Source organism: Pan paniscus, chromosome 3, assembly GCF_029289425.2.
Source record: "Pan paniscus chromosome 3, NHGRI_mPanPan1-v2.0_pri, whole genome shotgun sequence".
Lineage (NCBI taxonomy): Eukaryota > Metazoa > Chordata > Mammalia > Primates > Hominidae > Pan > Pan paniscus.
This window is the reverse complement of record NC_073252.2, coordinates 180,505,173-180,530,772: the sequence shown is the minus strand read 5'-3', so window position 1 is coordinate 180,530,772 and position 25,600 is coordinate 180,505,173. Positions and strand designations below refer to the sequence as shown.

The 25,600-nt window shown below is 41.3% G+C and overlaps 1 protein-coding gene across 16 annotated transcripts in view; it reads right to left on the bottom strand.

Moving 5' to 3' along the window:
- The window catches only part of TENM3 (teneurin transmembrane protein 3), a 2,735,422-nt gene that overhangs the window by 18,757 nt on the left and 2,691,065 nt on the right, over window positions 1-25,600 (bottom strand). For all 16 annotated transcript variants that reach the window (XM_034959455.3, XM_063604002.1, XM_057302221.2 and 13 more), the window contains 2 exons: window positions 10,180-10,355; window positions 8,661-8,896 (listed from right to left, as the gene is read on the bottom strand). In XM_034959455.3, the coding sequence (XP_034815346.2) occupies window positions 8,661-8,896; window positions 10,180-10,355 (412 nt within the window). The remainder of the gene's footprint in view (window positions 1-8,660; window positions 8,897-10,179; window positions 10,356-25,600) is intronic.

The following is a 25,600-nucleotide window of genomic DNA, read 5'->3' as shown; positions in this document are numbered from 1 at the left end:
GTAGATAAAACCACAAAGACGGGGAAAAAACAGAACAGAAAAACTGGAAACTCTATAAAGCAGAGCGCCTCTCCTCCTCCAAAGGAACGCAGTTCCTCACCAGCAACGGAACAAAGCTGGATGGAGAATGACTTTGACGAGCTGAGAGAAGAAGGCTTCAGATGATCAAATTACTCTGAGCTACGGGAGGACATTCAAACCAAAGGCAAAGAAGTTGAAAGCTTTGAAAAAAATTTAGTAGAATGTATAACTAGAATAACCAATACAGAGAAGTGCTTAAAGGAGCTGATGGAGCTGAAAACCAAGGCTCGAGAACTAGGTGAAGAATGCAGAAGCCTCAGGAGCCGATGCGATCAACTGGAAGAAAGGGTATCAGCGATGGAAGATGAAATGAATGAAATGAAGCGAGAAGGGCAGTTTAGAGAAAAACGAATAAAAAGAAATGAGCAAAGCCTCCAAGAAATATGGGACTATGTGAAAAGACCATATCTACGTCTGATTGGTGTACCTGAAAGTGATGGGGAGAATGAAACCAAGTTGGAAAACACTCTGCAGGATATTATCCAGGAGAACTTCCCCAATCTAGCAAGGCAGGCCAACGTTCAGATTCAGGAAAAACAGAGAATGCCACAAAGATACTCTTCGAGAAGCGCAACTCCAAGACACATAATTGTCAGATTCACCAAAGTTGAAATGAAGGAAAAAATGTTAAGGGCAGCCAGAGAGAAAGGTCGGGTTATCCTCAAAGGGAAGCCTATCAGACTAATAGCAGATCTCTCGGCAGAAACCCTACAAGCCAGAAGACAGTGGGGGCCAATATTCAACATTCTTAAAGAAAAGAATTTTCAACCCAGAATTTCATATCCAGCCAAACTAAGCTTCATAAGCGAAGGAGAAATAAAATACTTCACAGACAAGCAAATGCTGAGAGATTTTGTCACCACCAGGCCTGCCCTGAAAGAGCTCCTGAAGGAAGCACTAAACATGGAAAGGAACAACCAGTACCAGCTGCTGCAAAGTCATGCCAAAATGTAAAGACCATCAAGACTAGGAAGAAACTGCATCAACCAACGAGCAAAATAACCAGCTAACATCATAATGACAGGATCAAATTCACACATAACAATATTAACTTTAAATGTAAATGGACTAAATGCTCCAATTAAAAGACACAGACTGGCAAATTGGATAAAGAGTCAAGACCCATCAGTGTGCTGTATTCAGGAAACCCATCTCACGTGCAGAGACACACATAGTCTCAAAATAAAAGGATGGAGGAAGATCTACCAAGCAAATGGAAAACAAAAAAAGGCCGGGGTTGCAATCCTAGTCTCGGATAAAACAGACTTTAAACCAACAAAGATCAAAAGAGACGAAGAAGGCCATTACATAATGGTAAAGGGATCAATTCAACAAGAAGAGCTAACTATCCTAAATATATATGCACCCAATACAGGAGCACCAAGATTCATAAAGCAAGTCCTGAGTGACCTACAAAGAGACTTAGACTCCCACACATTAATAATGGGAGACTTTAACACCCCACTGTCAACATTAGACAGATCAACGAGACAGAAAGTTAAAAAGGATACCCAGGAATTGAACTCAGCTCTGCACCAAGTGGACCTAATAGACATATACAGAACTCTCCACCCCAAATCAACAGAATATACATTTTTTTCAGCACCACACCACACCTATTCCAAAATTGACCACATACTTGGAAGTAAAGCTCTCCTCAGCAAATGTAAAAGAACAGAAATTATAACAAACTATCTCTCAGACCACAGTGCAATCAAACTAGAACTCAGGATTAAGAATCTCACTCAAAACCGCTCAACTACATGGAAACTGAACAAGCTGCTCCTGAATGACTACTGGGTACATAACGAAATGAAGGCAGAAATAAAGATGTTCTTTGAAACCAATGAGAACAAAGACATAACATACCAGAATCTCTGGGACGCATTCAAAGCAGTGTGTAGAGGGAAATTTATAGCACTAAATGCCCACAAGAGAAAGCAGGAAAGATCCAAAATTGACACCCTAACATCACAATTAAAAGAACTAGAAAAGCAAGAGCAAACACATTCAAAAGCTAGCAGAAGGCAAGAAATAAATCAGAGCAGAACTGAAGGAAATAGAGACACAAAAAACCCTTCAAAAAATTAATGAATCCAGGAGCTGGTTTTTTGAAAGGATCAACAAAACTGATAGACCGCTAGCAAGACAAATAAAGAAAAAAAGAGAGAAGAATCTAATAGATGCAATAAAAAATGATAAAGGGGATATCACCACCGATCCCACAGAAATACAAACTACCATCAGAGAATACTACAAACACCTCTACGCAAATAAACTAGAAAATCTAGAAGAAATGGATAAATTCCTCGACACATACACTCTCCCAAGACTAAACCAGGAAAAAGTTGAATCTCTGAATAGACCAATAACAGGATCTGAAATTGTGGCAATAATCAGTAGCTTACCAACCAAAAAGAGTCCAGGACCAGATGGATTCACAGCTGAATTCTACCAGAGGTACAAGGAAGAACTGGTACCATTCCTTCTGAAACTATTCCAATCAATAGAAAAAGAGGGAATCCTCCCTAACTCATTTTATGAGGCCAGCATCATTCTGATACCAAAGCCAGGCAGAGACACAACAAAAAAAGAGAATTTTAGACCAATATCCTTGATGAACATTGATGCAAAAATCCTCAATAAAATACTGGCAAAACGAATCCAGCAGCACATCAAAAAGCTTATCCACCATGATCAAGTGGGCTTCATCCCTGGGATGCAAGGCTGGTTCAATATACGCAAATCAATAAATGTAATCCAGCATATAAACAGAGCCAAAGACAAAAACCACATGATTATCTCAGTAGATGCAGAAAAAGCCTTTGACAAAATTCAACAACCTTTCATGCTAAAAACTCTCAATAAATTAGGTATTGATGGGACGTATTTCAAAATAATAAGAGCTATCTATGACAAACCCACAGCCAATATCATACTGAATGGGCAAAAACTGGAAGCATTCCCTTTGAAAACTGGCACAAGACAGGGACGCCCTCTCTCACCACTTCAACATAGTGTTGGAAGTTCCGGCCAGGGCAATTAGGCAGGAGAAGGAAATAAAGGGTATTCAATTAGGAAAAGAGGAAGTCAAATTGTCCCTGTTTGCAGACGACACGATTGTATATCTAGAAAACCCCATTGTCTCAGCCCAAAATCTCCTTAAGCTGTTAAGCAACTTCAGCAAAGTCTCAGGATACAAAATCAATGTACAAAAATCACAAGCATTCTTATACACCAACAACAGACAAACAGAGAGCCAAATCATGAGTGAACTCCCATTCACAATTGCTTCAAAGAGAATAAAATACCTAGGAATCCAACTTACTAGGGATGTGAAGGACCTCTTCAAGGAGAACTACAAACCACTGGTCAAGGAAATAAAAGAGGATACAAACAAATGGAAGAACATTCCATGCTCATGGGTAGGAAGAATCAATATCGTGAAAATGGCCATACTGCCCAAGGTAATTTACAGATTCACTGCCATCCCCATCAAGCTACCAATGCCTTTCTTCACAGAATTGGAAAAAACTACTTTAAAGTTCATATGGAACCAAAAAAGAGCCCGCATTGCCAAGTCAATCCTAAGCCAAAAGAACAAAGCTGGAGGCATCACACTACCTGACTTCAAACTATACTGCAAGGCTACAGTAACCAAAACAGCATGGTACTGGTACCGAAACAGAGATATAGATCAATGGAACAGAACAGAGCCCTCAGAAATAACGCTGCATATCTACAACTATCTGATCTTTGACAAACCTGAGAAAAACAAGCAATGGGGAAAGGATTCCCCATTTAATAAATGGTGCTGGGAAAACTGGCTAGCCATATGTAGAAAGCTGAAACTAGATCCCTTCCTTACACCTTATACAAAAATCAATTCAAGATGGATTAAAGACTTAAACGTTAGACCTAAAACCATAAAAACCCTAGAAGAAAACCTAGGCATCACCATTCAGGATAGAGGCATGGGCAAGGACTTCATGTCTAAAACACCAAAAGCAATGGCAACAAAAGCCAAAATTGACAAATGGGATCTAATTAAACTAAAGAGCTTCTGCACAGCAAAAGAAACTACCATCAGAGTGAACAGGCAACCTACAAAATGGGAGAAAATTTTCGCAACCTACTCATCTGACAAAGGGCTAATATCCAGAATCTACAATGAACTCAAACAAATTTACAAGAAAAAAACAAACAACCCCATCGAAAAGTGGGCGAAGGACATGAACAGACACTTCCCAAAAGAAGACATTTATGCAGCCAAAAATCACATGAAAAAATGCTCATCATCACTGGCCATCAGAGAAATGCAAATCAAAACCACAATGAGATACCATCTCACACCAGTTAGAATGGCGATCATTAAAAAGTCAGGAAACAACAGGTGCTGGAGAGGATGTGGAGAAATAGGAACACTTTTACACTGTTGGTGGGACTGTAAACTAGTTCAACCATTGTGGAAGTCAGTGTGGCGATTCCTCAGGGTTCTAGAACTGGAAATACCATTTGACGCAGCCATCCCATTACTGGGTATATACCCAAAGGACTATAAATCATGCTGCTATAAAGACACATGCACATGTATGTTTATTGCGGCATTATTCACAATAGCAAAGACTTGGAACCAACCCAAATGTCCAACAATGATAGACTGGATTAAGAAAATGTGGCACATATACACCATGGAATACTATGCAGCCATAAAAAATGATGAGTTCATGTCCTTTGTAGGGACATGGATGAAATTGGAAAACATTCTCAGTAAACTATCGCAAGAACAAAAAACCAAACACCGCATATTCTCACTCATAGGTGGGAACTGAACAATGAGAACACATGGACACAGGAAGGGGAATATCACACTCTGGGGACTGTTGTGGGGTGGGGGGAGAGGGGAGGGATAGCATTGGGAGATATACCTAATGCTAGATGACGAGTTAGTGGGTGCAGTGCACCAGCATGGCACATGTATACATATGTAACTAACCTACACAATGTGCACATGTACCCTAAAAGTTAAAGTACAATTAAAAAAAAAAAAGAAAAGAAAAAAAAAAAAGAACACATTGTTCTTAGTAAAACCAGTAACAAAATCTGTCTCTAAAATAAAACTAAAAGTACTAACACTTCTTCAAGACATTAAAAAAAAAAAAGAAAAAAAAATATATTTATACACACACACACATACACACACACACTTAAATAACAATCTAAAAGTGAAACCTTATCTCAGATCGCTGCTACACCTCCAGCTATATGAAAATGAATCCATTTGTTGTGTATGAATGAGATCACCATGAATTCCTTTGTGATGTATACTTCCTTTAAGTAAGCACGGAAAAAAATCTCCATTTTCAAAGATCATGTCCAGCATGATTGTAATTAATCACAACATCACTTTGATGTTGGGAGCAGGCAGCTATAATCTTCCCTCTGGAATATGCTTGAAAAGAATATGACGCTACACAATTTTCCCAGGGAGTGATGCCAGCAGATGGAATTACACTCACTTAGCCAAGATGTCATGGGGGGAAGTAAGGAAGGGCAGGCTCATTCCCCAGTACACTGGGTGGCGATATCAAGACTCTCTTTGGTCCCTGTTAGAGCATCAACTTGCTACAGGTTGTTTTGTGTGCCTGCTCCATCAGCAGGTGCCAAGTGCATTGTGCAGTCCCACGCTAGGCCGTGCCGCTCAGATTAAAGTGAGAAATAGGCCACTACGCAAATGTGACTGGCATAATGAGATTTAAATACACTATCATATTTATGCATGCCTTTAAACACACGTTTGGCTTTCAAATTTTGAGATTTTCTTTTTTAAAATGATTCACTACGATTTTTTTTCTCTAAGCCTCTGAATCTGGGCAGCTTTAGGGGATGAATTTTATTATTAGAACACCATGACAATTTTTTGTAATTGACTGAAGGCAGGTTCTACAATCCAGCACTGATAAAACCTAGGAATATTTACTAAATATTATAAAGCACAGGTAAGCAGCTGCTATCTATGTGTCTTTTTTTAAAAAATGAGCTACAAACAAGCAAGTACAGAATGGTTGTCTTTATTCTGCGTCCTTACATCTCTATCACAGTTTCCTGTGCTTGTTATTTTCTGCTGTCTCCAGCCTGTCCCCTAATGTACTGTTTCACAGAAATGCTCTTTACATTGCTGTTTTCTTATATGATTTTTCCATTTCTACTCCCTGCCTTTTTTACTTTTTAAACATATATATATATATATAACAGCATATATATATATGCTGTATTCCTAGCACTTTGGGAGGCCGAGGCGGGCAGATGACTTGAGGTCCCGAGTTCAAGACCAGCCTGGCCAACATGGTAAAACCCCGTCTCTACTAAAAATACAAAAATTAGCCGGGCATGGTGGCGTGTGTCTGTAGTCCTAGCTACTTGGTGGGCTGAGGTATGAGAGTTGATTGAACCCGGGAGGTGGAGGTTGCAGTGAGCCAAGATCACACCACTGCACTCCAGCCTGGGCAACAGAGTGAAACTCCATCTCAAAAAAAAAAAAAAAAAAAAAAAAAAGAAATACACACACACACACACACACACACATATATATATAAACATATTATGTATAGACAGAGAGAATGATATCTCTATTATCTCCATCTAACCTATTATTTCTAGTGTTAGATTTATAGCAGTCAAACATTTGCAAGGATGTGTTCACATAGCCCCTCTCTTGGGAAGATCTACATGCAATGGCACAGAGAGAATTCATATTGTGAGGCTGGCTTTCCTCATTCTTTCACTTATTGGATAAATATTTGAGTGTCCACCATGTGACAGGCACATAGCTAAATTTAGGTCAACAACTTAAAAATGAACAGAACATTCTGCTAGGAAATAATGCAAGGTAAGAGAGGAGGCATCCCCTGTCTCAGGAAAGAGTGGAAGAGAAATGGGTGGCTCTTTGGGCTGATTCTCACTGTCTTGGTGGGCTCAGGTCTTCCTCTTCTCTCCCCTCTTCTCTATTTTGGCAGACTCCAGGCTCAGTCCTTAAACCAGATTTTCATATCATCACTTTCTCCCTAGAATTTCTCCCTTAGAATCCACAGAGGAATGAAATTAGCAGTCAGAGCTGGCACATCCAATCTTATCTTGAAAGTAAGAAGCCCTCCCTTGTGATCTTGGCATTGTCTCTCCGAGAGCAATCAAACATATCAGCTGGAAATCTCCTTTCAGTGGGATGGCACAGGCCATTTTAAATAGCGTATTTTCTAAAACGTCTTGCTGAGGCATTGTGGCTCTGCCATTTAGAAAGAAAGTAACACCCATGCCTGTGTGCACTGGCCTCTTCCTTCCTCAAGTGAGGTATTTTCTTCATTTAGGATTAGGCAGAGAACCAGGGACTTCAGACTGGGTTTCCTCTCTTTCCCTCTCATCTGCCTAAGTTCCTTTTATGTCTTGCAAAGCAGTATTACGAAGAAAAAAAAAGTGCACACTTACTTATAACTTGTCTCCAAGAACAGCAGGCAATATGTTATGTGGTCAGTTTCTGGACAAAGTATTTCCCCCTCCTCCCTCTTTCTAGTGAAATTTTACTATCCAGCAAGCTCAACAGCCCTTTCCTATCCATCTGGTGTGTGAGTAGAAGAGGCTATCTGCGTTAGGGTCAGGGAATATATAACCATGCCTTTTCTTTTCTTGTTTTGAGACAGAATCTTGCTTTGTCTCCCAGGCTGGAGTGTAGTGGCGCGATCTCGACTCACTGCAACCTCCGCCTCGCGTGTTCAAGCAATCCTCCTGCCTCAGCCTCCTGAGAAGCTGGGATTACAGGGACCCACCTCCACACCTGGCTGATTTTTGTATTTTTAGTAGAGATGGGTTTCACCACGTTGCCTAGGCTGGTCTCGAACTCCTGACCTCAAGTGGTCCGCCTACCTTGGCCTCCCAAAGTGTTGGGATTACAGGCGTGAACCACCGACGCCCAGCCTATTTTCAAAGTACTTTCACATTATCTCATTTGATTCTTGTAACAACTGTGTAAAACAGAGGTAGTATAGGGTAAATTTCATTTATCTGCAATATAGATCTATCTATCTATCTATCTATCTATCTATCTATCTATCTATCTATCTATCTAGTCTTGCGTTTGCAGTGGCCCAAGGCAGCAGGGGCCCTGGGAAGCAGCAGTGAGTAGAGGCAGCAAACGGGGATGCAGGTGGCGGCAGTGTCTGGGGCTCAGCAGAACAAAGAGCAGCAGCTGGAGTCCACTTTGGGAATGGATCATGGCTCTGTGAAAGTGACCTGGAAGATGTCTGGAGCTGGTTTTCATGGTCATGGCTTTACCTTCACTCCTGATCTCCTTTTCCCTCTAGTGTCCTATTGCTTTTTCTTCTCAGCCCTCTCACGACCTGACCTCCCTCCAGCCTCCCCAGCTGCACCTGCCAGAACAGGCCCATGTGGGATTGGAACCACATTGAGCGAGGTGCTCATACTTGGTGTAGACATAGGGGGGTGAGCAGGAGATGCATCCTGCCCTCAGGGTGATCTGCACAGATCAGAGGGCTGCAGCTATCTCCTGCTCCACAACACGTACATACCCTGAGCTTGCGGCCAAAGACATTGACTTTCCCTTGGGCTTGCTCTTTTCGGAATCTCCATTCCACCAAGTTTTGACCGTTCTCACCAGGCAACGTCATGTTTCTTTTGGCAACGGTTGGATTAGCAGTGCCAGCCAGAATGTGCGGCTCTGTTTGGTAGTGTGAGTCCAGGCCACTGGCGTAGATAATTCTGAGGGAGCCGTCATAACCAATCTGGTAGCTGTTTCTTAACTGATCTAAAGAACAAGAAGCACAAAACATGAACTATTAGATATGGATTAAATACTTGGCCGGTTGTGCCGTGAGATGGGATCTAAATTTCTAAAAGTTGACTAGGAATAAGGAGTACCTGATGATGTCCTTTTAGAAAGAAACAAAACAACTTTGATCCTTGGCATTTCATGCTGTCAGAGGTTTGGATAAATATTAAAGGCAAACTTTAGGGGAACTTGAAGTCCTTCTGCAGTTTAATAGACTTCTTTTTCTCATTTGCCTGATGAAATGAGAGCTCAGCCTCCATGGGATGTGCACTAAGTAAATATTTTGTAAAGAGGCACATATGTGATCTCTCAGGAGGGCGGTGTACACACCTCCAAGGTCTTGGAAGACTTCCCTTCCCTGCACCCAATCCCTGCATCTTCTGTCAAAGATCCTTTGAAAGGATTAATATCTATATCTTGAATACCAAAAATAGAAAGCAATGTTCCCTCCGAAATTGACTTCAATAAAGGAAGACATTTTATATTTTATACAAAAAAGCTCATATGGTAGACTATAGCCTCAGTTTAAAATTTTGAAATAATATAGGACCATTTGGGGAAGGAATGAATTCAAGCAATAGCAGTTTTAGATGGTTAGAGATTACTTCATGGAACAGGTAAAAAAAATGAGTCAAAAAGTTGAATACAGATTTAGTAATTATTCTTAGAGTTGTGAACTCACAATTACAAATGTCATTGTGTAGACAGGCTTTTTCAAATTTAGAAAGGAATATGGCAAGGAGGGTCCATTATGGAGATATGGCATCTATATGACTATAGACGGAATGAAAAAATGGACACTCCAGGCATTACATGAATGTGTAGTTGGAATTTGGGATAAAATTTCCATGATATGCAGATTAAAATACTGCATCACATATGGACTCAAAAAGTGCTATGTCTCAAACGACTGTACTTAGATGGCGGTCAGAAGACCTGCTCTGGAAAACTCTTAGGTGATGCAAAAATCGTCTGATGATGCATGTGAAGGGCTGGAATGAAGTTGTTTTAATACATGGGAATGGAAACAGACACTATTCCAAGGTTGACAGATTATTTTATATGTGGTTTTAAAATATGTCTATATAAGTAAATAAATATTACATGTACACTGTAGATTATGTCACCAATATTTCTAGAGGTTTATATTTTCACCTTCCCTTTTCTGGTTCATCTTGGAAACTGGGTGTTGCCGCATTCTATCTGGGTGCTGGTGGTACTTTGAAATGATCAGTTTAAAATGATGCTTTCGTGTTTACCTTGAACCATGGTGTAGAAAGAATCGATCGAGGACAGATTTGAAGTGATGCTGACATCTTCCTCTCGGCTAGATGACTCAATGTCCACTGTGATAGCCTTGTCCATGTCCCCATGCAGGTTTGTGACCACTCCAGTTGGAAACGTAACATTTGTCAGACGACCTTCACTGTCATAGCTAAATACAAGAGGCATTAACTTGGTGTTAAATAGGAAACTGCAGTTTCTTCTGACTTATAAATATAATGTGTAGCAATATTAGTTGCACAAATTTGGAGGACTATTTGTCTTCGTGGATGAGCAATGCAGAGTGAAGACTTCAAACATGCTTTGAAGTAATCAAAAACCCGTTTAACATAGAAAAACCTCACCGGTGAGAACACGAGTAAACAGACCAGCTCTCCATCTCAGCACATGATTCTCTGAAGTGTGACCAAAATCCTCCTGCACATCTAATTTGCGGTTTCAAAGGGAATATGTTTGCTGATATTAAATTCCTTAGTATTCCTTCATATTTTCTACAAAGTAGATTTAATTCACTGTTACATCAGTTCTTAAAGATTTACTGACTTACTCCCTCGGTGGCAGTACAGTACAGTATGTTTACGTGCACGTATGTATTTGCATATGTAAAAAATCCTTTTAGTATCTTCAGACATCTTCAACAAATTCATAAAATAAGAACCTTTTAAAGACTTTCTTATTTCTCAGTGATTGACATACTTCATAATGGTAAATTAGAGCTTGAATGCTGGCAGTGGTGATGATAACCCATCTTGTCTACAGTGATATTGAAAGAATTGGGGAATATCTTGCATGGTGATTCACTGAAATGAGATGCAATATTTCCTGACATTTAATGATTATTTGTTTTTTTATTACACACTTACTCTTTTTAGCAGACAAATACAAGAGTAACTTATAATTTGAGTGTTAAAATACATTTTAAAAGCTGTTCTGTGCTCATAAATATGCATCATAGATACAACATTTGACGGAAGAATTGAATTTTTGTGACTTTTCTATTTGTGGCAGCACCAGAGAAAATTTCAAAAATGACGGTGTCGTCTGAAGAAAGAAAAAAAAAGCAAAAATCTGGATGAGAAATTAGGAGTTTCCTTGGGACCACGATATACTAAAGGGTGGATTTCAGATTGATTCTAAGACTGTTTCACTAATCGAAGGTTCCCAGTGAGATGGAGACCTGAATCAACATCCTACTTGAAATAAGCCCAGACACAGAACTAACAGAGAAACAATGCTGTTAGAGAAAGACAGGTTACCAGGGCAGGAAAACAGTGACAGGGGATCATAATCATAGGTGAAAACACGGGGCCGCACAGGCGTGAGGAGTAAAAAAGGTACTTAAGTGATATTTGGGAATAAAAGGATAGAGGTGTTTTGTTTGTTTTTTCAATTTCACTTGTTTATGAGATGATGGGGGTTTTTCGTGAAACATTCATTTTGAAAAATGTGGTTGTTCATCAGGAGAAGATTCTAGGTGATAAAGACAGAGAAGACTCCGCCAGGACAATGTTACAGTAGAGAGAGGGAAGAAAGAGAGGAGGAAGGCGAGGGACGGCGGTCTGTTCCGTGCCCGGTGATGAGCTGATCCCATTAATTCGGTGGGGACAGTATCGGTCAGATCATGGGTTTGACTGACATGATCTGACAACCTGCCACGCTGCTCAGCCAGCGGCAGGAACGGGCACTCAGGAGGGAGAAGCCAGGGATGGAGCCACAGAGGAAGCCAATGCCCCATGAAGTGGAATCATCGTTTAGACTCACAAAAGCAGAGCTGAAGATGTCCTCCTCACCAACCCAAGCGCCCCTAGCAAAGGAAGGCATACATGAAAGAAATCCAACACGGTTTATTGCTGTGATCGCTTTTTCGAAGAAATTACTGCTCTTGAAGAAACAAACACGCACTGGTTTATTTAAGAGCAAGCAGCGCAGAGTTACGGAATTATTGACGAAACCAGCCTAAAGTTCTGTCGTTCAGTTTGGCATGAGTCTTGCAGCACATTACACATCTCATGGTATGATGTGAAGAATTGCTATCGGGTTAAAAAAAATTAATGCCCTTTTGAATGCCTCTACATAGGAGAATTCTGTATTGCACTATTTCCCCCCCATTTCAGAGATGGAAAATGAAAATACGACGTGGTTAGCTGATTTGATCTGGCTCTCACTCTATCTCTTGACTGGACCATAACTGAGACTTTTGTGCAGCTGACCCCAGGCCCATTAGCCCTCCTGTAGATCACAGTGCCTGATTTAAAGCTGGGAACTCTAGCTTTATATAGATTGTACCACCTGCAAGCAGCTTGCTGATTCATTCTCCTCTGCCCTTTTTTGACCCTTTTGCTGGTTTATATTTTCTAGCCCCATTCAATCTGAAGCAGAAACTTCACCTTTCTCCTGTAGAAAGCATTTCTGCAACCTCTGACTTTGCTCTTTCATTGGCTTACCACACATTCCATTCCCTGCTGGGCAGGCATTCTATATCACAGGATCCTAGGCATGGGCAGATACAGCCCAGGAAGCTGAAAGTTCAGACTCTCACCTATTAGCCTTTGGTTCTTTGGGAAATAAAAATACAAGTAACCTTTGTAGGTAGTACAGTTAGAATGACAGAGGGTTAAGCTGGGATCTCAGTGGCCCAGCTTAACAGTTTAGCCCTGGAAGTTCTGAATTTGTGCCTTCCAAGGAGTAGCTGAAGCTAAGTGCAGGCACTAACAGGGCTGAAGTGTTTGCACAAGGAAGGCTGCTCCGGTGTCAGGGTCCTCAGAGCTCCTATCTAACCCGGCACCCAACAGTTTCAGAACAGCCTTTCCGTGCAAGCCAAAGCGTGAGGATATTGTGAAAACAGAGAAGTCTGGGTGAGCAGAGGTCACATACGTGACAATTTAACTATTAAAAATGAGTGTCCTGTGAGGCTACCACTCACCAGAGTGAGCAGAAGGGGAGATGTGTTCACGCTGACATAGCTGGGGAAGAGCTGCACCCAGGTGGGGACCAAGCCAGGTCCTGGAATAGAACTAGATATGCCTCTGGGCAGATTCTCTGCTTATTTGCAACTGTGTGGCTCAACTGAATGTTGCTTGGCCTTAGTGGTGAACTAGACTGTGGGATCAGGCAGTCAGGCGGGGGCCCGGGTGGGGCTGGGAGGGCTGCGGAGGAAGGTGTCGGGGTGCAGGGGCCCGGCTGAGGCACAGTGGCCAGCACAGAGTCATACTGGAAGGGAGCCTTGGGTGGATCTCCTCACTGGAGAACATGAGGTGCTGAAGGTTTAAAGAAAGCGGGGTTTTAATGAGGAACCTAAGGTGGGGGTGAGAGTGGCTCCCTGACTTGCCAATTTTACAAACCATGAAAAAAATCAGGGATCAACACAGGGTTTTTAAATTAAAAACTACTACCCGTTACTCCCATCGTTTCATAAGGCCATTTAAACATATCAAAGAGAGGCGGGACCCACCTGTAGGGTGAGTTCTTTCAAAAGAACTGTTTTTTTTTTTTTTTCCGAGACAAGTCTCACTCTGTCGCCCAGGCTGGAATGCAGTGGCATGATCTCGGCTCACTGCAACCTCCGCCTCCTGGGTTCAAGCAATCCTCCTCCCTCAGCCTCCTGAGTAGCTAGGATTAGAGGCCCCCGCCACCATGCCCAGGTAATTTTTGTATTTTTTAGTAGATACGGGATTTCACCATATTGGTCAGGCTGGTCTCAAACTCCTGTCCTCAGGTGATCCACCCGCCGCCTCGGCCTCCTAAAGTGTTGAGATTACAGGAGTGAGCCACCACGCCCGGCCAAAAGGACTGTTCTTTATTTATGTATTTATTTATTTTTTGAGACAGAGTCTTGCTCTGTTGCCTAGGCTAGAGTACAGTGGTGCGATCTTGGCTCACTGCAACCTCCGCCTCCCAAGTTCAAGCGATTCTCCTGCCTCAGCCTCCTGAGTAGCTAGGATTACAGGCGCCTGCCACTGTGCCTGTAATTTTTTTTTGTATTTTTAGTAGAGACGGGGTTTCATCATCTTGGCCAGACTGGTCTCAAACTCCTGACCTCGTGATCCACCCGCCTCGGCCTCCCAAAGTGCTGGGATTACAGGCGTGAGCCACCACGCCGGGCCTAGGACTGCTCTTTAAAAGCAATGAATAAAGCTTTATGAAAACATTCTCCACATCATTTTTTTTTTTCATTTCAGTGTGGACGAGTAAAAACTTTTTCACAGATTAGCACCTATGTCAACAGAAATGAAAACAAGACGAAGGAAAGACATCAAAAAAATGACCCGGGGACTCTGACTAAGGGAGTGAAAGAAAATGTCTTCAAAGACGACTCTCAGGTACTTCCATAAACATCAGGCTAACTCTTCTTTATCTCCACAAAAGAAGAAAACCAATGCACCAACGAATGTCCAGCTAGCCTCTGAAATACTCTGACTCCACGTCTTAAAAAGACCTTTCCAACAACTAGATATGCCTCTGGGCGGATTCAGATTCTCTTGCTTATTTGCAACTGTGTGACTCAACCGAACGTTGCTTGGCCTTAGTGGTGAACTAGCCCTGCCCAGCTTATAGATTTGAGAGGTAGTTTTCCTTTACTAGCTTTTTGAATGTACAATGCAATAGGCTCCAGGGAATTTGAATAGAACATCAACTTCATGCCCCCCATTGCATTCCTCTGGCCTTAGCCTCATGGTTTCAAATTCATAACACAGCACATTCCTTCCTGCTCCTGCCTGACCCCTCTTTACAAAGGACTCTCTCTGGAAAGGACAAACTTCCTCAGGCTCTCCGTGACCTACCGCTCTTTCACTGATGAGATGCCCTTATTTGATGTTTATCTGTTTGTTGGTCTTTAATTTGGATTGCATGTTTGCCTAGTTGCTGTTTTAGCTTTTGTGGAATATTTTTAAATCTCTTTTTAAAGTTTCCTAAGTAGTGGGATTATCGACAAATGCCTCAGAGAATCGCAGCCTCAGTCATTCTCAGCTGAGAATGCTATATTCAACCTGACGTGAAGCTCCTAACTTTTTCCTTTTCCTTGGTAATGTCTCTCAGATATTTATCTTTCTATTCCCAGAGCTTCCCTAGACTTTTAAAATGGGTCTATCTGCCTCTTCCCATATTCACTGATACCAAATCAATCTGAAACACCATGATTATAATACCTTTCTACTTAAACATCTTCAGTAGATGCTCATCTGAGAGTAAAATCAACTGATTTAGACTGTTACCAACCCAATGTCAACAGCCTATTGATGTTGCAAATTTATTCAAGTGGAAACAATTTGCAGTTCTCGAAAACTTTCTTTACAACTTGACAACAGGAGTATTTATCGTCTTTGGTGCTTCCCCATAAAATGGCTTCTTTAACCAAAGGTTATGTTTTTAAAATTATCTTCTGCTTTTGAGAAAAGTATGTGTAAATGAGAGCACAGCTTTAGAGAAGCGCATACACCAGGGCAGAGAAGTCATTCTAACTCTGGAGGTGGGCTCTTTTGCGGAGTGACGTGCTCTTTATCCCTTCTGTGGATTGTCAGTCCAGAATTCAGCCTGACCCTGAACTGGCCCGACTCAAACACGAGACCAGCATATGTCGTTACGTATATACTGGCGGCAATGCCCTCCCCACACCTCTGTCATTTTCACCTAGGGAAGCCGGAATGAGAGTCACTGAAATGTGACTGCTTTCTCCGGTCAAAACCAAGCCTGTTCTGGGCAGGCAAGACAGCAGCAGATGTTGGTTTGGGTTCATTCTGAAGGCCTCCAGATGGGATAAATGTTCAAGTTTCCTCATGAGTGGGCCTTCCTCGGGTCTTCCTCAGGGCCATCCCAGAGCTAGCCTGCTTTTGAGAGCTGCTTCGTGGGTTACATGGGTTTGCTTTCAGACTTGGATCCCAGTAAGAACTCACATGAAGGACTTAATTAACCCATCTTTCTCGCACTTTCACTATGATGTGTATGTGTGTGATGTGTATACATAGTATACGTAGTGTATATATGTGTGTATATAATATACACACACACCCACCCAGAAACACACACACACGCTTTATACAGAGGGAGAATCTTTTCTTCCATCTAACAGAGTTGCGTAGGCTCAAATTTCCTTCCATAGTTTAACAGCCAACAACAGCAAAAACAAACAATCCCCTCCATCTTGTCACCGGTTACCACAAGACTTTTCCCACATTGCTAATTTGTAACAGCCTCGTATCTGCTGTTGAGGTGAAGTGGAACACAATTACTAACCCTGTCATGACTAAACATGTAGGCATAAATCACTCCCTGATCGTCCTTCCTAAGGAGGGACTTGTGCACAAACAGCGAACCCGGAACGGCGGGCTGATGCGGAATCTTAATGGCAATAATGTGATTTGCAACAGCAACAGCGAAAGATTTTACATGTAAGTCTTCTGAGAAGGAACCTACGGTTTATGTATTTTAACAATTATCTCAAAGACAAATCATAATTTGTAGCAAGGTAGTAAGAAATCCTCAAAAATCAGGTTCTGGATAGAAAACGCTTCTATCACCAAGGGAAATAGAGCAGTCGCCTACGCCCACATCATGGCACCACCTGATACTCCCCTGCCTGCTACCTACCTATTATCAAAAATGGCAGGGAAAATGCAAAAGAAGAAAGACAAAAGAAAGTATTATTTTACGTGAGTTTGGTCTTGGTGCTAAGGGGATCCTGATGAGAAAGGGGTGAGAATTGTATGGGGTGGGTGTTGGTAACCCCAATGCGAATGTCTTTGTTGCTGCTGCATTTAATTAGGAGGTCTTGCTGATGGGGCAAATTCTGACCCGTGCTTTGCTCCATAAAACCAGAAAGGGTAGCAGTCTGCAGTCAAGCTGCTATTCTTTTTTTTTTTTCAAACACCCCCCAGCTAACATGAGTTCAGAGGCATGTAGACAAGGGCAGAGCCTCCCCCACTCCTCTCTGGTCCAGCCCTTTTGAACGCTGAGCATAGTGATAGATGGTCACAGAAATGACATTTTCTTCAAGGATCAAATTCAAAAATAGTGACCCAATGCCTCTTTCCTTTCATAGTCATTACCACATCAGGGAGAACTGACAAAGTGATAATGCCCAGCTCTGAAATTCACAGGCCTTGAGACAAAGCCATCCAAGTCAGGGCATTCCAGAATTAGTTCCCTTAGGGATTCGAAGGATTCTGGGTTAGCCATCATTAAGAGAAGAATCATGTTTAAGACAGTCTTTTTTTTTTCTTTTTTAAATTGTTTATCGAGTGAGGAAGGCTGACATGGGTAGGATACAGCTTATTTGTTTAGCTATCTGGTCTTGAAATGGAGACCTGCTAGACAGCTGATGGCGAGGAAAATTTTTGCTCCAAAGAATCTGTAAAACAGAACTGTGCATGCCCTCATCCTCCTGGATTTATTCCATGGGTCTGGAAGTGCTCAGAGGGCAAACTCCTCCTTCTCTTTTGTTCTCCTTGTATCCTGGTGCCTGTTCAGCCGTACACAGACCCGCACCCTGGCACTGAGCGAGGACAAGGAGGGCTGTGCGAGGCTTCTAGTAAGTGGGAAAGATTTTTAAAAAGTAGGTGGCGCATTTGGAAAGAGAAAATTCTATTTATTACTATAAATTGCTATTTGTACCACCAACATAACATATAAGATACTAGTTTGACCGAAATGCAATATGCAATATGCATAACTGTTTTAGCAGAGGAAATTTGGTAACTTTTGTTAAGTGTTATTTCTTTTGGAATACACCTTGACAGCGGCCTATGAGAAGTTGGAAGGAAATGGTAAAATCACATATTTTCTTGTGAATAGGAAGTGATTTTTAATTACTAAGGAGCCTTTCATGTTACAGGTGAGGACAAGAAAATCCAGACAGGGGCTCTGACTCTCACAGTCATGCAGTTAGGAGTAAGCGGCACAATCGCGACCGGAACCCAGGTTTTTAGTTTCATCTCATGAGTGTCAATGACTTGGGAAACGGAGGTGAGTAAGGAGGAAGGGTAAGGAAAAAAAGTCTAAGATGAGAGAATATGGAGACTAAGATGTTACCTACTCACAAGCTTTAAGAGAGAAAATGAACATTGAGCAAAGTGCAAGAAGTAAGGGGAGGCAGAGGAATGGCCACATTTGGGCAGTTAAGGAGCAAAAGGGAGCAAAGAAAGAAGATCAAATACAGAAAGTGATGCAAAATACAAGGGAAGACACAGATTTGAAGATTTCAAAAAATTAGGGATAGAGTATCCAGTAGGAGAAAGTGGATCCTTCAGTATTAACACAGCTGTTGTCTTTTATTATGAAGCCACAAGAAACTCCAGTCTGTAAACTCACATACTTGCACCTTCTTTTTTTCCACTTGTAACCAGATCTTCTATGTTCCCTTTCAATATGATTTTATTCACACTTATAGCTCCGGCTCTCTCAATAGCTCTCGTGTCCACATCTTTGGAATTGTCCTCTAAGTTCCAATCAGACATTTTTTTTTATCACATGCTAGACTGTGCCATGGTACTCTCAAAGTCATAATTTACGAATCTGAACTCATCGTTTGTTGATCAACCTACAATTCTTCCCTGTATCTCCGTGTCCACTAGTCACCTAAGTTGGGAAAAAAGAAACTCATCCTTGATCCTCTTTTGCCCTTACCTCTTACATTCAGACAGCAAGTTACATTTCATTTCCTAATGACTGACTGACCTCTACTGCCTCCTACCTTTCCTTTCCTAACCTACTTTTCTACCTTAAATCTATCCTCACATTGTCACCAGATTGGCTATGTTGCTGTCCCTGTTAAACTCCTTGAACAGAGTCCCGCCTACCACGGAGGGAAGATCCACGCAGTCCAGATCTTCACGTAGCGGTGCAAGCCCTACTTGCGCAGAGGCACCATCTCCCTCCCTGGTTTCATCTCCCTCCTCCCCACACACATTCGATGCTCCTGTCATTCTGAGCTGTGTGTTCTTTCCAAAGCCTGCCACGTTCTGCTCCTGGGTAAATGCTTTCCTCTGGCCTAGCAGTCTCTTTCTCTCTCTTCTGGGTAGCCTTTATTCACAACTTGCAACACTGATCTTAAAAATTACCTCCCTTGGTAAGTTTTTCTTGCCTCATCCTGTCCCCAGTTCTCAATCGGATTTAGATGATCCTCCTCTGGACCTCCACGGCCTGTCGAACAACTATCTTAGCACTTGCCATTCTTATCACTGTTTACTTGTCTTTCTCTCCCAGTGGACTCTGAGCTCCTTGAAAGCAGGGAATGTGTCATCTAGCTCTGCATCCTCCAGCACCTAAGGCCAGTAGCTGGCACATAATAAATTCTTACTGAATGAATGAGCACATGAGTGAATGAATGAATGCCAGGAAATTAGGGGCTAAATAGGAAATGCTTGATGATCAAAAAGCACAGAAAACTTCCCACCTTATCAAAACCTAAGAGGTTTGAAATAATTTAATAATTTGTCCATCTGTTTGCCTTTGCAATGTAGCATGGAAAAGACTTTCATTTTCTTTTAGGTGGCATAGCTGCTTTTGGAAACTGTGCTTCCTCAGAGGCTGGTGTTGCCTGGACCAGTCCCATATGGGATTAACTATGCTTGTGGTTAATTGTTGTGTTAAGGAGAATGGGTACACTTTAAAAATTAAGTTAAAAAACTAGAAATCTTTATTAAATTAGTAAGGGGTGAATGAGCTAATCTTTCATTGGATATGGATACACCGATATGAACATAAAGATAAATTCCTGGGCATAACATTTCTCACTAGCTCTAAATTATAAATAACCACTGCATAAACCCATTCTGACCTTCCTTGAGGGTTTAAAGGTTTGAGGTTTAGTCATCCTGAATATTTTTTGACTTCTCTAGGAATAGTCTGATGCATTTAGATACTCACATTCTGCTCCTCCAGATATAAGATTCCTGTAACCTTTCTTTTATTACCATAACGCTAACTGACCGAGCTTAAAAACATCATCCTCTATAAATGAGTACTTTCTTCTAATTTTGGCAAGGCTTATGCTTGCCTTTATTAGAACTTGGTTCCATCGTTTCTTTTTTTTTTGAGATGGAGTCTCACTCTGTCGCCCAGGCTGGTGTGATCTGGGCTCACTGCAAGCTCCAACTCCTGGGTTCACGCCATTCTCCTGCCTCAGCCTCCCGAGTAGCTGGGACTACAGGTGCCCGCCACCTCGCCCAGCTAATTTTTTGTATTTTTAGTAGAGATGGGGTTTCACCGTGTTAGCCAGGATGGTCTCGATCTCCTGACCTCGTGATCCGCCCGCCTCGGCCTCCCAAAGTGCTGGGATTACAGGCGTGCGTCACCGCACCCGCCCCCATCTTTTCTTTTCTAGAGTTTGAAACAGAATGACATCTTTCTTCTAGCTGATGCTTGACTTACATTCTTTAAATGCTTAATCAATTAACTACTTTAAAACACACTATAAGTTTTTCAGCCTTTGCTTTTTATACACTGTTTTTTATTAAAAAGCCCAGTCATGGGACAATCTTGTTATATCGGACCTACACTCTTAAAATACACTTAAAGAGAACAAAAAGTAGTTTTTAGAAAGCGCCACAAAGGAGTATTTCTTTACATCAATATTTTCTAGAAGTTGTGGGGGTCTCTCTTGAAGAACCATGGCTTCACCAAACTTTGGGATGAACTTGAAGTCTAGGAAATCTTTTTTGAAGTATGTCAGTACGTGTGTTTACGAGAAGTGGTAGTGGTGATGATGGGGTAGGGGAGGGCGGTGTAGCTAAGCGAGGAGTTAGGGTGACTTGAAGCATGTAGATAGTATCCCCAACCATCCTATCTCCTTCATAGACTGCCTTCCCCAACCCAGAGAGAGCTCCAAAGAGAAGTGCAGTGTCCACACTGGTTCTGCATTTGCAGCCTCAAGATATTCTGACACCACTGTAGGATCCTGAAACATAGGCCAGGGACTTTCTCTGTGCTGAACACCTTCCTGGGAGGCTGAGGAGTTACGGGATCCAGGAGTGAGAGCTGCTGGCATTGCTTTTATTTTATTGTCAGAGGAATGAGCCACAGATGCTGCAAAGTCTCCAGAAAACACTCAATTGTCAATCTTCAGTTCTGTGATTGTAAAATATGAAAAGTTCTCTTGCACTGATCGTCCATGTGTAAACTTATTGCTTTATTATCAATCATTTTAAACGGCTGGTGTACACAGCTTAGTGTTAGGGTAAATATCTGATAATCACCGTGTAAGGGAAGCTGATGATGCACACAGATATGAGGCCATCAAATCATCTAATCTAGACAGTTGCGTAACGAGTTTAAAGAGGAAACTGGACACTTGTGGAAGCTGCATTTACTCTCGAACCATTATGGAACAAGTTAGCACATCTGGAATATTGACTTGCCAAATGGAACACCCTGAAAGAGTTAATTCAACCTTGCAACTATCAACACACTCCAGGGACACAGCCGATGAACTGAGAAAATCTGACTAATCTGTTTTTATTTTTTGTGCAATTTTTTGAGTAATCTGAATAACATACTATTTCCCCAGTTCCTTTTCTCCTTTGAAACCTGGGCAGAACTAATGATTTTTAAAAACTAGACTGCAGAAGGTAATTGGAATAGATCAAGTATTAATAAAAGTATTGCCTTCATAGTGTTCAGGTTAATGCTTGAAATGTACAGCAGTCACTTTAGAAACTTGCCTATGCATTTTTTTATTGATGTCCCTGGAAATACACGGTTTGGTTAATAATTTAAAGCAAAAATTATTAAGCAATTAAACAAAACATCAAAAATAGAAATAAACTATTTGATTCTACTAAATCAAATATTTAAAATTCTATCAAAAATAGAATTTTCCCATGATTTTAAGTGATCTGCTGATAAAATCTCCTGCAAATCATTCTTAAACTCCTAAATGTTTTCTTTCATGAAGAAAAAGGAAAAGGAAAATAAAGCAGGTGGCTGAGCACCATTTTAAGATATATATGTATGTGTGTGTATAAGTGTGTGTGTATATACGTATATACTTATAAAGTGGGCTGCTCAGTTTTTAATGCAGTTTTTGGCAGAAATAACAATAATGCAAGGTTCAGTGTTTGAGTTTTTAGGGTTGGATGGCAGATGCTTATCAAAGGAAAGGATATCCTCTCAGTTTTGTCCTGTGGAAGACACCTCTCTAATTCTTCTTCTTTTTTTTGGGATGGAGCCTCACTCTTTTCACCCAGGCTGGAGTGCAGTGGCGTGATCTTGGCTCACTGCAACCTCTGCCTCCCAGGTTCAAGCGATTCTCCTGCCTCAGCCTCCTGAGTAGCTGGGATTATAGGTGAGTGCCACCACGCCCGGCTAATTTTTGTATTTCTAGTAGAGACAGGGTTTCACCATGTTGGCCAGGCTGGTCTTGAACTCCTGACCTCATGTGATCCGCCCACCTCAGCCTCCCAAAGTGCTGGGATTACAGATGTGAGCCGCCGTGCCCAGCCGATAACCTCTATAATTCTTCTAACATTGGAAGTGATTGCAGTGGTCACTTTTGTAAGGAGAACACAGCATGGCACTGCAGCCAGGCTGTTTAAACAGGATTCAGTGTCAACAAGAATGGGCATAACTTTTCTAATTAATGATATCTTTTCTAATTAATGAATAATTATCATTGCGTTTTCCTGCATTGTTTGTGCTTTTGGTATACAGTTTTGAACTTGAAATAGGCTTAGGCGTAGCACATGCGCTGTTCACATTGCCTGTCTTTCCTCTTCGGGGATCCCTTCTCTGAGGCACTCCTACAGCATGAGAACTGATGTCAGTGGGAGCCGTGGGTTTGCCATGGGCACTGAGTTAAGTTCATTATAAAGAAATGGTTCAGAAGCTCATTCTGAAATTGAAAAGCTTGAATGAGGGACAATAAACCACCCAAATGAGAAGCTGGAGACCCATATGTACCTACATAATGTGTAAAAGCTGAAACTCATTTATTTGCTCTGTGAATCTGAATATAGCTCACAAAAGATCACAGAGTCAGCTCCACAAATACAGAGCTCCAAATATTCAAAGTCCCAAGATTTAAAAAAATGTCACTAACCTGCTGGTGTGCATGTACATATTGGCCAGAATTCATAGCTTTTCATGTTGTCTTCTTTAACCAGACAGAAGAGCCTCTAGATATGCCCAAACGGTTTGTATTTGATGTGGGTAAGCAAGCAGAGAACTGTGAAATGCCATTTACTATTAAATAACGTATTCTGTTCCCCAATTCAATACACTGGATTTCACTTCTTTGTGCATTCGAGTGTAAGAACCGCGGTTTCTTTTCAGGCATAAACTTTTTAAATAATAAATATTTAGCAGGTGAGATCTTTTTGGTTTCCTTGGAATTACTCTGGCTAAGGAATGATCGTGTGTGGCCACTGTTTTTAAGTGGTGTGAAGAGCAGCATGAAGCGGTCCCTAATACTCACTGAAGACACAGTGTCTTCATACAAGGGGACCCTGTTAGCTAGTTGGGGTCCTTTCTACAGCCCAGCAAGTCAATGGAAGAGGAGGTCAGAGCCAAGATGGTTTACTCAGTCCGTAATGAATAATTATTTAGCTCGTGAAACATATTAGTCTAACTCAGTGATTTCAAAGCTGAGTTATAAACCATCTGATACCTAATGTAGTCTTCCCACCATACCATCCAGTAGCATGTCTAAATATATTGGCCACTTCTCTAATGAATCACAATAGGGACATAATGATTACAAGTAACATGGAGAGAAACTGCCGCCAAGAAGCAGATGGTATCTCTAGTTTTTGAAATGACAGTTATCACGCTAAAGAAACCCCATCTGTGTACCCCGAAGAATCACCCTACTTACTTTATTGGTGATTGATAAAAACCTTATTGGGAATCAGGCTTTCTTCTCCTAGAATTCTTTCTGATACCAGATACAATTATATTCTTTAACTGTATTTGCATGGGAAAAGTTTTCTGTGTTTAACACCAACATTTCAGAAGAAAGTGCTATCAATAGGAAGTTATTATTTTGTTTAATTATTGGAATAAGAAGATCAACTGAGGAAGTCCTTATTTTATAAAGCAAAATACAGCGAGCAAACATGCAATATTGGGTAAATATTTTTAAAAATCAGTAACAAAAATGGGCAACGTTAACATTTTCAACATTCACTATTGGTACGGAGGTGTGAACTAACTTAGAACGCAAAAGAGCATTTACAGGTGTTCTCTCAGTGGAGCGTTGGCAAATGCCAGCTTCTGGTTTTACCAGACTCTTCTCTGCAAATAAACACTGACCTGTCTACATCTTTGATTTATTTTTCTATTTCTTCATTCAACAAATAGCTGTTGGGAGAGTTCTATACCCACAGCAACATTCCAGGAGTGGTGGGAGCCACAAAGATAATGGAAGTTTGCATTTTATGAAATCCTTTTACATTTCATTTTGTACTTATACCAATACTGTGACATGTTAATGGTACACTCAAGTTTGTACCAAGAAAAACATGTAAGGTAAGTACTTGCAACTAATTCTCTTTTAAAATTTCTTTGGAAGGAACTATGACAAGTGTATTTTTATCAGTAGGCAAATTTATTGATTCCAGATCTTCTTCCATCTGTTTCTATCCTACAAAAGCTTTAATCTCAAGGCTTTTTAGACACCAGGCTAGTCAGAAAGCTGGCCATATACAAACGGGAATTTGAGCTGAAAAGTTTAACTTTTCTGTGCGAGGTATTTGTGCAGGAAGATGATTATAGAGCCTGTTATCAGAGCTCAAGGGACTGGTGTCATGGAAGTCATAGAAAGCAGGTGTTTTTCAGTGGGGGATGGCAATTTTTTTTCACAATCTCGTTGTGGTTTTGGTGACACTCTGGCCATTGTCAAACCTGTCAAATCCCTTCTTTGTGAACTTACCGGCTGCCCTTTGTAAAGTCTAAAGTAGACACATAGACACACGGTACTCTAAAAATGAAGGGAAATATTACAGACACGTACTAATATTCTGGGAGTCGGCCAGTTCACCAATAACTACAAAAACAAAGGCATTCCGACAGGCATTCAGAGGCCCCCCGCTGCCTCTATTAGGATGCTCACATCCCGCCGCACACCCAGGTCAGGAGACAAGCAGCAGAAACTCTGTTGTCAAGGCTCTGATGAGTAGCGACAGGGGTTGAGTTTGCCCATTAACCATCTCAAACTCACACAGACAATACGTGCTGCTGTGTCTGAACACAGACAGTGCTTCTGGAGGGGCGGCCTGATAATGACACCTCCCCCCACCTTTTCTTTTTGTGCATTTCCTTTTGAATGTGTTTTAAAGTTTCTGACCCTTAAGAAGAGGTGGCCTTTGCTCTTTCACAGCCAAATTACAAGAATGTATGGGAAGAAAAAAAATGATCATTTGTCATTCTGACACGATGATTCTGAATTCCTTGGATTAAGTGCTCTTT